Source organism: Poecilia mexicana, unplaced genomic scaffold, assembly GCF_051168715.1.
Source record: "Poecilia mexicana isolate PSO_F unplaced genomic scaffold, ASM5116871v1 scaffold_15, whole genome shotgun sequence".
Classification (NCBI taxonomy): Eukaryota; Metazoa; Chordata; class Actinopteri; order Cyprinodontiformes; family Poeciliidae; genus Poecilia; species Poecilia mexicana.
The window spans coordinates 12,032,481-12,048,015 of NW_028263384.1; the positions used below are offsets into that span (position 1 = coordinate 12,032,481).

Genomic DNA, 15,535 nt, shown 5'->3' on the forward strand with positions numbered 1-15,535 from the left:
TTCGTCACTCAAAAGGGAAGGAAGCTACCAAAAGCACATTAGTGCTTTAAATGAGTTCTCCACTGATTTATTGGATGTTAGATCACATGGCTCCACCAAAGGGTGGAAAATGAACATTACCACTGATGTAGGAATGGCCTATGTAATCAGCTCAATGTGAGACTTATTGTCTGAATACTACAATTATGACTGAAACTAGATGTGTTAAAAAAAACACACACACACAACCATATTTTCCTATATTACGATATTAAACAAAAGTAAACTTTTTCTGTTTTTGGTCAGTTAACATTAGTGAAAGCATCTAGTTTTGCTAAATGACAGAATAATCAGAGAGAAACCTTTGTGGAGATTTTTGCTTTCTTCAAACCAGAAATTTTACGTACATCAATAATACACAAATAAAAACTAAAACAACGCCAGATATCAGGAAGGCTATTTTGTTGCGGAGCACAATTTCCTCAAGGCGTCACCGTCATCTGCTTATAGAATAATTGCAAGAATAAACGGCATAGAAATGTCCAGTGATCATAAATGAATTGCCTCTGTGGTCTGATGAAACTCAAATTTAAAATCATGACCATTGTTTCACTTAGAAGAAAAAGGGGAGTGCCTGCAAGGCTACAAAAAAAAAAAGCCTCCCCTAATGTGAAGTATGAAAGTAGCAGCATCATGTTTTGTCTTTGCTGCACGAGGGACTGGTGCACTTCACCAACTGGTTTAAGGAAAACATAGTCAGTGTTTTGCTAAAGATGTCACAAAGCTCTGACCTCAAGTCAACTGAAAATCTGTGGCCAGAGTTAAGGACGTTGTACAAACCTCTCTCAATTACATCAGTTCTCTCAAGAAAAGTGTGCATTTAGAAAATTTAAACATTTTTTCTTAATATTTTATTTTGCTGACCTATACTGGTAAACATAAGATGGACGTGAGAAGAAAGAGGCGTTGAGGAAAATGTCATTTTCCACCACATGCTTCTTCTCTTTTGGCTTTGTTTGCTCACATTTAAACAACGTACAGTTCTTTTCCAACGCTGCAGTTCTTCTGAGTGATGTAATCAGCATAATGTGCTTTTTTTTTTTTTTATAGACCAATTAAAGCCCTCTACTAAGTGCCTACTGATGCCTTAATTGTGACATTATGAAAACATTTGTGCTATATAGTTTTATCTGGAGAGATTAGATTAGTTTAGAGTTCAAGGTGGCAAAACACAGCAGTTGTTGTCTTAGAAACTCTCTTCACTAAGCTTGGACAGCAAACAAGCTCTTTGTTTTACCCCCAGCTATGAACACACTTCAACAGATCTACCACATAAGAACACACCGACTGCTTACGGCATGCTGCGCGACTGCTTAATCGTAAACACATGCCAAACCCACGTGTGCTTGCACTAACGACAAAATTAAGCAAAAACAGACAGTTCACGAAAACGTTTCAAACACACCCTTGTGGTTTTTCCAGTCACTATAAGTCTAATGTTTTGAGATAAACTCCACTATTTGTCCAGAGGAGTTCTTCCAAAATCATAATATGAACATATTTAACGCCCCAAAGCCTATTGCATAATTTAAATTCCAGCTTGTTTTTTAAAGCTCTTTATTCATTACCAAGATCAGATGCCCTGGTACGGGGATACAGAGAGAAAAAGTAAGGCCAGAAAAGCAGATTAGCGTTAGCTTCCAAGAGAGCGAGAGGCCTTGGCATCAAAACACCGGTGAAAACCTGCAGCAGAGAATCATGCCAATTTGCTCTTCTTCGCAATTTTTTTGCCCCATTACTTTTTACATAATTGATGTAAATTACCTCTAAATGGATTAATGGACTTCTGCACAGTAAAACGGCATTACTGAAAAAGGTTTAAGACGTGAAATATAAATGCATAACATAATTAATGCATAATCGACTAATGAAAACTGAACTTTCATGCTGAATTGAAAAATGATCCTACAGACCTTGGAAATTCAAGGCTCTGGGGATTCATTTAAATACTTTGACATGAAGAATATGGTATTTACGCAAGTTTGCAGAGTCAATATGTTTTAAGTAGAACATATTTTAAAGTAAACTCATATCAGGTTTTTTATTCAAGTCTTTGCAATTTTAATGCACAAAAGATTAAACTAAATGATAAAAACTTAAAATTTCCTTTCGCTTTCTTTTTTAGAGTAAAATAAAAATAACACCATAGGAAGGGTGTAACTAGTTACATTTACTTGAGTCATTTTTTGAAAAGTATTTCTAGGAGTAGCTCTACTGCACCACACAAATGCACTGCTACTTGAGCGATATTATATATATATTGTCACTGAAAGTACTTTGTCCTGTCTTAACATGTACCAATACAAGTAGGTGTTAATAAGCTGACATTAATTAAAAAGCAGACCACATATGCTCTAAAGCACTGCAAGGACTCTGATTCTCCCCAAACAATTTTTGCTTGGGCATTCTCAGACACCGTTCGTCTTTTCCTCTTTTGAAGCGCACATGTGAAGTTTAATGAAAACAGAGTTCGGTCAAAAAGGAAGACAGATGTTGGAAAAAGCCATAAAAGCCGATCCCCTGTTGATGTTTCTAATACAAATAGGCAAAGTTGATCACATCAAGACTTCTAGACGGCACATGTACACCACAAACAGCTTTTCTAAAAAAAAATAAACATTTTGTCCTCAGAATCTCTTTTTGCTTGAGGATAGGAAATGCGAACGCAGAAGGAAATAAATTTATTTTTTTGTCCGTTTATGACATAAGAGTCAAGATTAATTATTAAAGATTTAAAAAGTCTACACAATATTAAAATCAATACAATGGGAATTATGGGCCTCACCATGCTGTTGATTTCCAAATCCTCATAACTTGCTAGTGGAGACTTGAGCTCCCCAAGAGGCTCGAGACCCTCTTCATCCCACATGTAGGTCCCACCAGAGCTATTGGAGGGAGACAGCTCCACCGATGAACCCTGAGGAGCGTCACTCTGCGGAGGAGACAACACCAACGAATCCTGCGTAGATTCTTGCAATTTCTGCATCGGGCTTTCTTCATTTTCTATAAAAAGCAAATAAACGTGGGCAATATGCCATGTCAAATCTCAAATAAAAAGAAACCAAAATCATTTTCTTGGTTTGCATTGTACCTGTCAGATCTACAGGCTCCCAGCCTGTGTTGTCATTGGAAGACCTCTGCAAGACGGTTTGATTAGTGCTGGCAGGAATGTCTCCATCACTAAAAACATCTCCTGCAGAGTCACAATCATCTAGAATCTCTTCACTGGTGTCACCTCTTTCCAGCGATGAGGCAGAAGATAAGGACATGTCCTCCAGGGTCTCGGTAGCCATCTGGACAGAGCTCTGGTCATGAGTGCCATTTTCAACTCCAGAGCTTCCACCACTGTAACTGGATGAATCTGCTTTCCCATCTTCATCGGTTGGCTCAAATCCTTTAGATATCCTCAGAAGTCCACCAGAGTCAGATAAGACAGAAGATCTAACACCCTCTTTGGGCTGATCTGGAAACGGAGATGTCTGTGTGGTTGAACCCGATCTGTAACCTGAAGATCCCACACTGTTTGTCAGTGACTTTGTCAGAGCAGAATTAGGAAGCTGAGGTTTCCTCAAACCTTGCGGTGTGGTGGGCATGGCAGGGTAAGATGGGTGGGGCAATGAGGAGTCAGTTGGAAGGCTTTTGCTGTACTGAAAACCTGAATCTCCAAGGTTACTGCTTAGTCCTAAACACAGTCTTCCGTTGCTGATCCGTGGTGGCTTGAGGAAACTACTGCGAGGAGGGCGAAGTTGAGTGTTGGCCAGGGGTTTGGCTAACTCCACAGCCCGATTAAAGGAGAAGGACCGTGTCATCGGCTCACAGTTGGGGGAGGGAATCTGCTTGAAGTGAGTGAAGCTGTTTGAACGCACCATGTGGTCCAACGTCAAAATCTTTCGGTTCTCTCTGGATTGTGATAGGCTATCCTGAGAATTGCTTCTTGGGGAGCTGGTGCCCAACATAGGCCGCACAAGGCGCGACTCCGACCCAGTTCGAGCAGGAATGCCAGAAGTACTATAGGTTACTTTAGAAAGCCCATTCAGTTGGCTTTGACCAACTTTTGTCACTTTGGGGTTTATCTTTGTCAGATGCTTGGGAACAGTTTTTGGGCTGGAGGTAGCCACCATCAAAGTACCTGACCTACGCATCTTAGGTGTTGATTGAGAGCTACTTTTCACCTCGGGTAATGAGGGCACATGGTGGTGTGCCCTCTCTTCATTTCCATCCCATGGAATCATAAGTCTGCTGGGGCTAGTAGAGTTCATACCATCGTCTTTCTTCCATTTCATGTACGGTGGAGCGGGCCGGATCAGACCATTTGAGCGTGTTCCATGAGAATTGGTCTTGCCATCCTGCACAGATGTAGGGGACTGTGTGGAACCATTGCACACAGGACTATTCCCACCGCCTGTGGAGCGCCCACCAAACTTTGGCAATCTGGACACCATGGCAGGCCCAGTTAACGATTTTTCTTCCATTAGATCTTGAAGAAGGCACTTAAGAATTTATGAATATGCATACCTGTGAAGAGAGCAGAAAAATAATTGAGTAACAGCATACTGATGAGCAGTTTCATAGTGTGTTTTTTTCTTCTAGAAGAAATCAAACCATTTCAACCCAACATCAGTATCAGTACAGAAACTCTCTTTATTGTCCAATCAGATATTGACAGCCAGACGCTGAGGGCATTTCATCATCAGATTCAGTGTTGGTCACATTTTTAGCTATTTTTACAATGGAAGAGAACATTACAGCCCAAAAAACACTGAACATGTAAATAACAAAATATGCATTGGAATATCATAACTGGTAAAGAAAAATACATTTTGAATATATGAGCAGATTTTTTTTACATTTGAATCCGTTCTCATTTCATTATCTTCAACAAAAAAACATGAAAAAACTAACAAAAAAATTCTATTAATCTTTTACTTTTCTGTTGTCTCTTCTGTCGATAAATAAGTAAATCTATTGTCACCATAAACAGCATTATGAATACAAATCAACATCAAAGCAGATGAGCGGGAAAAAAAGTGTCTCGTCTGATTACTGTCGAGTTGACAAATGACTTGGTACTCCAGTTAACGCAGGAACAGAATAGAAATGAATTAGTTTTCCTTTTCATTAGGATGATGATGATTATTATTAATATTAATATTATTATTATTATTATCATGAATTTTATTATTTCAGACTGATGCAACCTGTAGTTGGGCCCAGGTTTTGCAGCTACAAGACCTGGCTAAGTAACAAATTGGGGGAAACAGATACAGCGTCCCTGAGAGACAAGGGGATGCTGGGACGACAGCCAGTATGCGGTATGCGAATGGAGGATCTGCATTATGTGAAGCCAACCAATGGAAAACACAAGGCTGTTTCCTCAAACTCATTTAGACTCGTTCATTTCCAGTCAACCATGTGACAAGTGTACATGTGTTCACTGTGCACCTGCATGTTCCATCCATCTGGCCAGTCCTGGAATATTGTGAATTAAAAAAAGTTGCTCATCTCCAGATGGCTGCTTTGGTTAGCAGAAAGTAAACCATCTGCATGACTGGGCAAAGCAGCGACTGTAAACTGTGCACTAAGAGCTGTTTGCCTACACCAGAAAAATAACCCATTGTTGGTGGATGTCCACACAGAGGCAAGCAGTTAATCCTTTCGGAGTAAATCTCTTGGGGAAAAAAAACTTAAGTTGCTGAAAAAATGACTCAATCAGATTTTTAAAACGATGGGGGATGGATGTGCAGAGCAATGTGGGTCTCTCACTCTGGGAAAAAAAAGAAAAAAAAGATAACTCCCAGTGCCCTACATCTTCACTGAGAGACACACGTGTCGGCAGTCAGAGAGACCCACTCACCCAGCGTCCTAATCTGTTTCATGCACACACTCATGGGGTATAAACACAAAAACACACAGTTACACAAACCAAATCAGGTCAACATGGATAGTCTGGGTTACTAAAGCCTCTTCGCCCGTGAGGAGAGGTTAGGTCCGTGTTTAATGGGAAGATTGGGGGCCTTTCATAACCATCAGTGGCCCCAGAACCTTTCAAGTTTCATTCAGATCCAGAGCGGCAGAGCAGTGTTGCACACATTGCTGCGGTAAACACTCATTTATCAGGGTCGTCGCTACTTCCGCCCACAAAAATAATAATAATACTGAAGTAAATATTATAGTGCTGGTGCTTTTGTTTAGTGCTTGTAGTTTATACTTGAACCTTTTTTTCAAATATTCACACAGGAGCTTCGTTCTGAGTCACAATGTAGTTTTACTTAAGTGATAATCACTGACCTAGAACAGAAAAGCAGTCGTCTAGCCTATGTGCAGTTCTGGATATTATTCTGTACAATAACCACTTCCAGCTACTGCCGTTTTCATTCTATTTTTTTTTGCTCAAGTCCCTGCATCAAAGCAAACAAATTGATATAGATAAGTGTTAACCAGATAGGACGTTTTAGAAAAGACGGGAGTGATCGTTGTGTTCCCGTTATAAAAATTAAAGCAGCTTCAAAGGTTTGTGAAAATATTTCAACACTATGAAACTATGGTATTTTCATCTGACGTTAAAGTACCATAAGAATTTCATACTAAAAAAAAAACAATACTCTTCAAATTTCCAAAGGCAGAGTATTAACAATAATGTTTATAAAACTGAATTTTAACAAAGCAAGTTGACTTCTTTCAGTATCCAATGGTTCTGAAAAAAAAAAAACAACAACTCCAAACTGTTTCAGACTACTCCTAAGTTACAACTTCACCTTTATTCCCTTATTTTTATGTGCTTTGATAAGATATGCCCGATTCCAAAAGTGATACAAATATGTCATCTGTGTCCATGGGCAACCGAATAAACAAGATCATAACTGACTGAAACATAAAGGAGTAAACAGAGCAGGCCATCTGTCAAACCCTCATACTCTCAACAAAGCTCTCTGCCCTTCTGTCCCTCCCCCTGAATGAAAACATCCAAGAGCTTTACTAAGACCAACTACTTTCCCTGCATAACACCCGTGTTTACAACATCAAATTAGAAAAGCAACAGCAAAGACTATCTCTGTAATACATTTCAAAAGTAAAGCACATTACAGCTAAGATCTGGGTCAGTTTATTCTGTATAGATGGTGGTTCACATAGATGAGCTGGAACTGATGCAGGGATGGTAGGGAAAAACCTTATGAGATACAGTTCCCTTTCATATCAGAAATTAAAAAAAAAAATGTAATTCCATGCAGAAAACCATAAAAATGGAAAATAACATCCTGAAAAAATTTGCCAGTGATGTGGGTAAGATCAACGGCAACACGAAACTTGTACTTTTTATATTCTTTGAACAGAGCTTCTCCTTCAAGGAAAACTAAAAAGGCATGCACCATCAACTCAGTGAAAAGAGGGGGAAAAAAAGAAGGTATGGACAAAAAGATATTTTAAAGTAGAGTGCCAGTGAGAAGCAGAGAGACAAGACTCTGGACAGTCGTTTCCCTCAGAGAGGTCTCCTGTAAGACCTGAAGCTCAGCACCTCAGCAGCAAGCACAGTTTGTGAAATGAACCGTAAGGTGAGATGACATCTCTTCTTACTCACTGCAATACCAGGAAAGCAGCTTTATTTTCGTCTGACAGTAAGGATTTTGGCCTCACTTCATTGTTCTACTCGGCAGACAGCTGGCAGGGAAGATACCCGGCAAAAGGAGCAGAGAAACTAAGACCTGCAACAGCACAGTGGCGTACTTCCCTTTAGGGAGCGCTTTCACAATTGATCTGCACATTCTCACACACCGTGGACTTCCAGGATGGATGCAGATGAGATGCAAAAGCCTGAGGGCCATGATTTATTGGGTCACTGGAGCTACGCATGAATGAAGGTGCTTCACAAGACACAGCAAATCCCTATTCTTGCCGTTTCTCCCCCCAGTTAGTCAATTCATCTCTACATGCGACTCCCGGCTCCCTGTGAAGCTTCAGATGAGCGGCATGTGCACAAGCATCTCTCTTGTATTTTATTATTATTATTATTATTGTTATTATTCAAACTGTAAAAAATCTATATTAATGACTTTTCTGGAGCGTGTCCTCCACATCTTACTTGTCAGGTGTTAGCAGATGTTGCCATTTTATCTTCATTAAAAAAAAAACAAAAACAAGCAGCACGCTGCAGAACAATCAAATGCTATGGTTAAAATCATTAAGCTGGTTGTTGTGTGAATAAAACCATGTGTATGTTTATTTTAGTGTCTGCTAATCGAAATCCAAATCAAGATTTCTATATTGTCGGGGTAAAAACTGACAGTGAAACAGGATTATAAGTATTTAGCAGCAAAAACCAATTAACATCTTATTTTTAAAGCATATCGCTTATTGGCCATAAATGCAGTGACTCAATCTCTTGAACTTTTGTCTAAGCAGCAGGTCACAAATTAGAAGAGCATTGCAATCAATCTGAGGCCTGTATAAGCACGTCTTAAAATTACTGCAGAAGGTCAAACTTGGAGAAGCTGAAGAATTTGAACTAAACTTGAAGTGATGTGAAAAAGTATTTCCTTCTCGCAGATCTTCAGTTTTTGATTTTGATCAGAATCTTTATTGTTTCAGATCAACAAACACATTTTACTGTCAGGCAAAGATAACAAAGCAATTCAAAACAACCTGGCCTATAAAAGAAAAAAAAGAATTATCCTTTTTCTTGGTAAGTCATTAAGCTGTAATTAACCACTTTTTTTTTTTTTTTTTTTTTGCAATTTCAATGGCCAGACACAGGCCTGATTACTGCCAGACCTACAGAAACAAGGAATCGCTTATATAGAACCTGTTGAACAACGCAAAGCCACTTAAAACACTGTGAAAAGCAACACAGCATGCTGTCAGCTAAAAAAATAAAATAAAATAAAAAAATTGAGAACAAATGAAAAACAAAGCCTCTGACATCCATCGGTGTGGAAATAGTTACTAAGCCACTTCCGAGCCTCTGTGACTCCAGCAAACTGCAGGGAGTCACTGAGCAATGACAGTCAAACATAGTGGGGGAGCTGCAATTATCTGGGGACGTTTCACTGCTTCACAACTTGAGCATCATTTTGTATTTGTCACTCAGATTTGCGTTGCCTGCAAAACAATGGGTGACAAAGAAGATAAAACAACAGATATCTGCAAAGGGGACAAATACTTTTTCATGATCAATGGTGGATTATATATATATATATATATATATATATATATATATATATATATATATATATATATATATATATATATATATATATATATATATATATAATTATTTCAAATTTCATAATTTGGCTGGTTATAGACAAGAGTATATCCAACTATAAAAGTGAAGTAATCCAAACTACATTTGAGTTTAAGCCGTCGCTTAGGAGCAACACAGTACCCGCAAATGCAAAAGAAAACAGAAAAGCACAATCACACACTTAATTGTTTTGCCACAGCAAATATATGTTAGTGGAAGCATTAAGTAAATGTCCTCCACTTTCCAGAAAAGGCCTCTATTTTGAATATAAGGTGTTTCCTGTGAAGAAAAGAGCCAATTTCAATTTTAGTTAAATGGACAGTGAAACTGAAATAAGATTTTTATTTTTGTGGCTTAAAGTTTTAATTTGAGCTACAGTTAAAACAAAGTTGTCGAAAGCAGCAAAAAGCAACACCACATTTTAAACCTATACAGATTACTGTTTAAGAAAAGAAATCTGAACAATTCCTTAATCTCATTGAAAGCCTGAACAGTGGGAATTCCCTCCCTCCTCCCCCCATTTTGGCAGCTTTGAAGTGGTCATTTCCTGTGTAAAGCAGTTTTCAGCTTACAGTCACACTCACAGAATTACTTCCTAAAAACACTATAAACAAAGCTTGAAAATGAATAACCCAAAGAAATTGAAATAGGTGAGTGATTTCATCTCCTAGGGACCTACGGTAATAGAAAATAGCGTGATGGGGCGAGTAAAATACAAAGGTAAGTGGAGAACAACAGAAAAGACCAAAGGTTAAAACCTTCTTGCATTAAGAACATGTATGACTGTCAATTTAGTTTCTCCAAAAAGTAATGTACCGAGTCTGTTAGCAAGCCACAGTAGAAGGACCTTAAAGATAAAAGCAGGTAAATCAAGTGCCTTTTTTGGTCCAAAGACTCTAATGTGACACGGGGGACAATTTATAGCAAATACAACACGACATAAATGACTTCATATCGAAACCAAACCAAACTGAAATGCAACCTCCTGCTCTCAGGAAGCCAAATGAGGCAGCAAGGCAAAAACTAGGCCAGTCTGGGCAGGGCAGTGGTGAGGCATGGCTCTCTCCTGGAGGAGATTACCAGGGTGCCATTAGAGCAGGCTAATAGAATGAGACAGGGAAGATGCTGGACAAATGTTCACTAAGTAAAGTAGAGCTGAATGGAGCCACCCTGATGCAAACCCAACGAGACAGCATAAATGCTTCTGTAATGCTGTATTCAGAGAGTGGTAGATCAAATGACAGAGAGCCCACAGTGGACACAATGAGCAGAGAGGAGGAGAGAAAGTGCTAAGGTGTGGCAACCTGCTCCGTCAGGGATACATTACAGGGTTTTATTATCATGGAGCTGTGCAAAGAGTAAAACAACACCTTGTGGAAAAAAAAAAACAAAAAAAACAACACCATCTCACTTTTCTAAATACCCAAAACATATCACAGAAATGGTAGTTTGGAGATATTACCTTGAGTCAGTGGACTTCTGATGACTTGTCCAATCATTTTTTTGTGACAAAATCGAACAGGAAGCTAATCACTCTGCATCTAAACTAGAAACTAATGTTGCACCGAGCTGAAAAAGTAGAGCACAGGAAAAAGGAAGAGGCTTCAGATGCTGAGCTGCCTGCTGCCAGCCTCAATCCCCACATGTGTACAAACGTAACGTCAGCTGTGAAGCTCGTGACGGAGGGGTGAGCGAGTGGGCGGAGAGCGCCGAGCTTTCATGAACGCATTAATATTTGATGAGGGTGCCTTTGAGGAGCACCTACCTAGCATGCAACAAGACGGAAACGTCAAAATCATTCGGGATCGCGAAACTGATCATTTGCGGACTGAAATTTCAGAAAGCCGAGAAGAAGTACTTCACCCCAAGCAAATGGCAACATTCACAGCATTTTTTTTGTTTTTGTGTGCGATATCACAAGACCACTAAAGGGGATAATAAAGGAGACGGGTCCTGCCGAGCACTCAGCTGAGCATAGAAAAAAAAAGACTATTTATCGTGCTTCTCGCAGAGATTCAGCGTAAATTTAATTCGCCCCCTCTCATCATTTCACGGTTGACAGCTTAGTGGTTTCGCTCAGTCAACTATTTTCTGCCAAGGCAGTGAAGTCGTTTGAGCGGTGCCAGCTTTTCAAGGTCTTCGGTTGTGTCCGTGATGTCAGTTACCTTCAGAAATCACAGCAAGCAGTCTGAAGCAACACTTTCTATATCCATCACAAAAATAAAGGTAAAAAAAAAAAAAGGATTTAGAGTGACAGATATTATATTTGACTTGAGAGTTTCATTTAACGCTTTAGCTAAATGACTCAGTCGAGATCAGCCGTTTTGAATCTGCATAGCTACAGTGGCACTGCAAAGTTGTTGTTTTTGTGTGTACGTGGTATGACTCTTGCCTTGAAATGTCAAGCCCCAGCTATACCTGGTCACAGGTATGAGTCACACTGCAGTTCAGAAGTTTTCAGAATCGGCTCCGACTCATCCATTAAAAGTCCTCCCCTGAGCTCTTCCCGAGGTGTAGGATGATGAGAACTGAAAGTCTTGGCAGACCTTCTACAAATCTAATTAGCAGCTCAGATGTCAAGTCTCCCCCAACGGCATCATCACGAGACTCCCAGCGTCACCAGTAGTTCAGCTCCTCGCGTTTAGGTGCGAAAGAGACGGACACTTTACCGTGCACCCTATGCCAATCGTGACCCGTTATTAAATGACAAACAGAGTCAAGTTCAGGGGTGAAACATCAAGATCTTCCTGGTACGCGGAAAATGCGCGGGACTCAGAAATGAAAAGAAAATGGAAGATATGCGATTTAAACGATCAAAGGGATTCTTTTCTGTAATGAAACAGTTTTTTATTGAGCTTAACATAGAGCTTTTTGTCTGAAGCCTGAGACTGAGAGCAGCTTTATGTTCCATCAGAAATTGTGTAAGGTTCTCAGGAACAGTTTCATGTACTTAATATGTTTCCCTTCCTAAATCCTAACCATTTAAATCAATGTTCTCATAAGTAGAGAGTGATTTACCAACTCCATTTTGAATTTAGACATGATGGTGCTTTCTTATCTTTATCTTATCTCATCTTTTCGTGCCACACTTCTTTTTTCTCAATTCTCTGATATGCTTGGATGCACAACTCTGAAAAGCCTGCTTCTCCAGCGTTGACCTTTTGTGACCTCCTTGTGGAGATGATCAATGACACGTCAGTAGTCTTCCTGCCTACTGACCCACAGTGGCAGGAAACCTTTGCAGGTGTTTCGAGTTAATTAGCTGATTAGGGTGTCACATAATGAGTTTCCAATAATTATCTTTTTCACGGCATTCTATTTTTCTGAGACACTTAATTTGGTGGTTTTGTTATCTGCTAGCCATAATCATCAAAATTGCAAAAAAGGCAAAGGATTGGAATATTTCACTATGTTTATGAGTTTCTGGGATGACTGGCAAGAAATATTGAACTTTTAGACAATATTCAGATTTTTTTAAGGTGGACCTTGGTTTTACATCAAGTAGTAATCAGTAGTAATTTTTCATAGCACTTTGAATGACAATCTGCTTTTGCAGTTGTTTAGTCACTATGCGAAAGTTTTTGTAGGCATTTGATTTATAACTCATAACTCCAATGTTTTAAAAGCGCTTCATTTTATATCTTAACCTATGACTGTGTCATTACCTCAGGATGCAAAATGCCAGAATCTGTCAAAAAGAATAAAAATGACCGCTCTCTTGCTTGGAGTGTGTTTTTTTATTATTATTCTACCTTATCCTTTTTCCCATATTTACAAGACGCAGTGTTTCCAATGAAACCAGATTTAGCAAAGTCAATAAAAATAACAGTCTGAGTAGTGCTTTGTGTGAGATCCCCAGCAGACATATCCTGTGTGAGTAAATAGAATACAATACAATTAGGCCAACTTCCTTTTGGTTCCATTTTCCTGTGGCTCCTTGTTTTCCACTGAATCTACGGATGATATTTCATACCAAACACGTTTCACGGCTGCAGCTATTTTTCTTTGGATGCCAACGGTTTTTGGCTGAATGAGAGCGAGCGCGATATCAAGACCCATCCTACTAATACGTTTTTATTTAGTTATTTTAGCATCAAAACTACTGTCAGAGATCATTGAAGTGGATCGGATGGTATCAAAAAGTGTAGCATTTTTGATGTACCTTCTATTTGTTGTTTAAAGAACAATTCAAAAAAAAACATCAGAATCAATTAGGCACCACCGAAAGTTGAAGTTGTAGTTCATTTTACATGCAAACTCATTATTTGAATATCAAAATGACGCCGACGCTCGTGGCTGAAAAGATTTGAGAGGAACTTTTGTTTTTGCCCTTGACAACAGGAATATTAAGAAATGTTGCTGCACTTTGTGTCCTTTAAAATCACAGCCAAGCGATACCTTCAAAACTACGGTGGCATGGTCATAAATTGTTCAAATATATTCTAATCAACACACGCATTCTACACATACTAGTGGGAATAAAGGGATAAATTCTCAGCGCTAAGACATTATGTGAAATGAGAGCAGTAGTTTATGGCAGGAACTAGAGTCACTCAGTAACATGTCGGATCATAACACTGATATTTCCATCTGATGCTTCGCATTAAAGCAAATCCCCTATTTTGACTTGGAATGACTCGGCAGGGTTCAGATGAACAAGCACAACAGTCTTTCAGCAATCTTTCTGTCTCGTAACAGAACCCACAGTCTGTTGTTCTTGTTCAGTTTGTGACCTGGTGGATGTAAAGACCATATCACATGACGCAAAGCTTTCAAGGATTACACAATAAGACTTAAAGATACAAACCTCTAAGGGTTCCCCTCCAAGCTAAAGAAACGAAAGAGAGCTTATCATGCTTGATGCTAAGAGAACGGCATGATGAGGCAATGTTGGACATAATAATAAAGCTCATAGGTATGTAACAGAATGACACACATTTACATTGACTTAACCTACAGAACATGTTTTATTCTAAAACCATGTATTACCTACAAACATTTACTCTTCGGAGATGACTGTAAATATAAAACCTAAGCCCTCGCTTCACTTTGTCAAACAGTTTCAGTGTAAAACATTGGCCATCTGTTACGTGGAATTTTTTTTTATTATTAGAAGGGAATTTCCTAATCTTTACAGAATACACTTGTTTCAAATGTCTGTCAGTTTCAGACCTTGTGTCTGTGTTTCACTCCGAGTGTAGGGAGCTATTCCAAGGCTTTAAACATCTGTGGGCTTACCGAGTGAAAGACATTGCTGATAAGCGTGGCTAAGTATAGCTCTAATGATGGGCCACATGCAGGGCCGGGTAGGGCAAGGAGGATAAAAGAAAAGTCAAAGTCAAGTGGTTCAAGTCGACAACACCGCAGCAGATGAAAGGTAACAAAATGACCGAACATGCAAAGAGGGATGTCCTCTGCGCTATCAAATGTGCCATTTGTCAAGATTGTGCTATCTAAACACCAATTAAGATTAGAGAGCCATGGACATACATGGAGCAAGTAAAAAATAATTTTTAAACGGTTTGCACGTAGCCAATTGTCTGGGATGCTGCTTGACCTCCACCTTGCTATGTGGTGAGTCTAAGTCTCTGTTGAACTTCTGGCGCTGTCAAAACAAATGACTTCACATGTCTCCCTGCTGCCAAAAAGGCCCCTGATGAAAGCACATTTAAACCTCCCATCAGCCTGAGGGGAGCCCCTCCTGGGCACCATGCTGTCTTGGAATGACTGCAATGCACAGAGTAATGAGACGTGTGTGATTTCACACGTGGTCCACATAGCAGACATGAGGACTGTGAGGGGGAAAACACGCAGTAGAGAAAAGTTACGCGCATTCTGAATTTGGGTGGTCTTTTTAAGTCATTGTGGATGCTCAGCTGCTGCTGGTGCAATTAGCCCATAAACACACGCTCGGCCCAAGGTGGTGCACCACGGCTTTTGCCGAAAGGTGCCTGTGGAAAACACACACGGGTTCGCATGTAGGAGCATGTGCAGCTGCCCTAATCCGGGAGAAACCACAGGTGTCCATCTCACTTAGTTAGACTGTACTGAAAGCCAGTGGGCGCTTTGCACCGTCTGGTCTGTACATGCTGCCGCTTTAAATGGACCGCACATGCACGCTCAGACGCTATATGGCAACAGGCTTGACTGACAACAACTTCAGCTGTGGCGTAAAAATACGATCATATGGTATTAAAAACCCTGGCTAAAATTTAACGTCTGTCTGCTGAAACTTTATGACTGCGTGAGTCATCATCA

General features: G+C 39.6%; 1 protein-coding gene across 2 annotated transcripts in view; it reads right to left on the bottom strand.

The window, feature by feature from the left end:
* The window catches only part of ccser2a (coiled-coil serine-rich protein 2a), a 63,041-nt gene that overhangs the window by 45,983 nt on the left and 1,523 nt on the right, over positions 1-15,535 (bottom strand). For both annotated transcript variants that reach the window (XM_088013516.1, XM_088013517.1), the window contains exons 2-3: positions 3,131-4,554; positions 2,825-3,042 (exon numbers count right to left, since the gene is read on the bottom strand). In XM_088013516.1, the coding sequence (XP_087869642.1) occupies positions 2,825-3,042; positions 3,131-4,511 (1,599 nt within the window). In that variant the 5' untranslated portion in view covers positions 4,512-4,554. The remainder of the gene's footprint in view (positions 1-2,824; positions 3,043-3,130; positions 4,555-15,535) is intronic.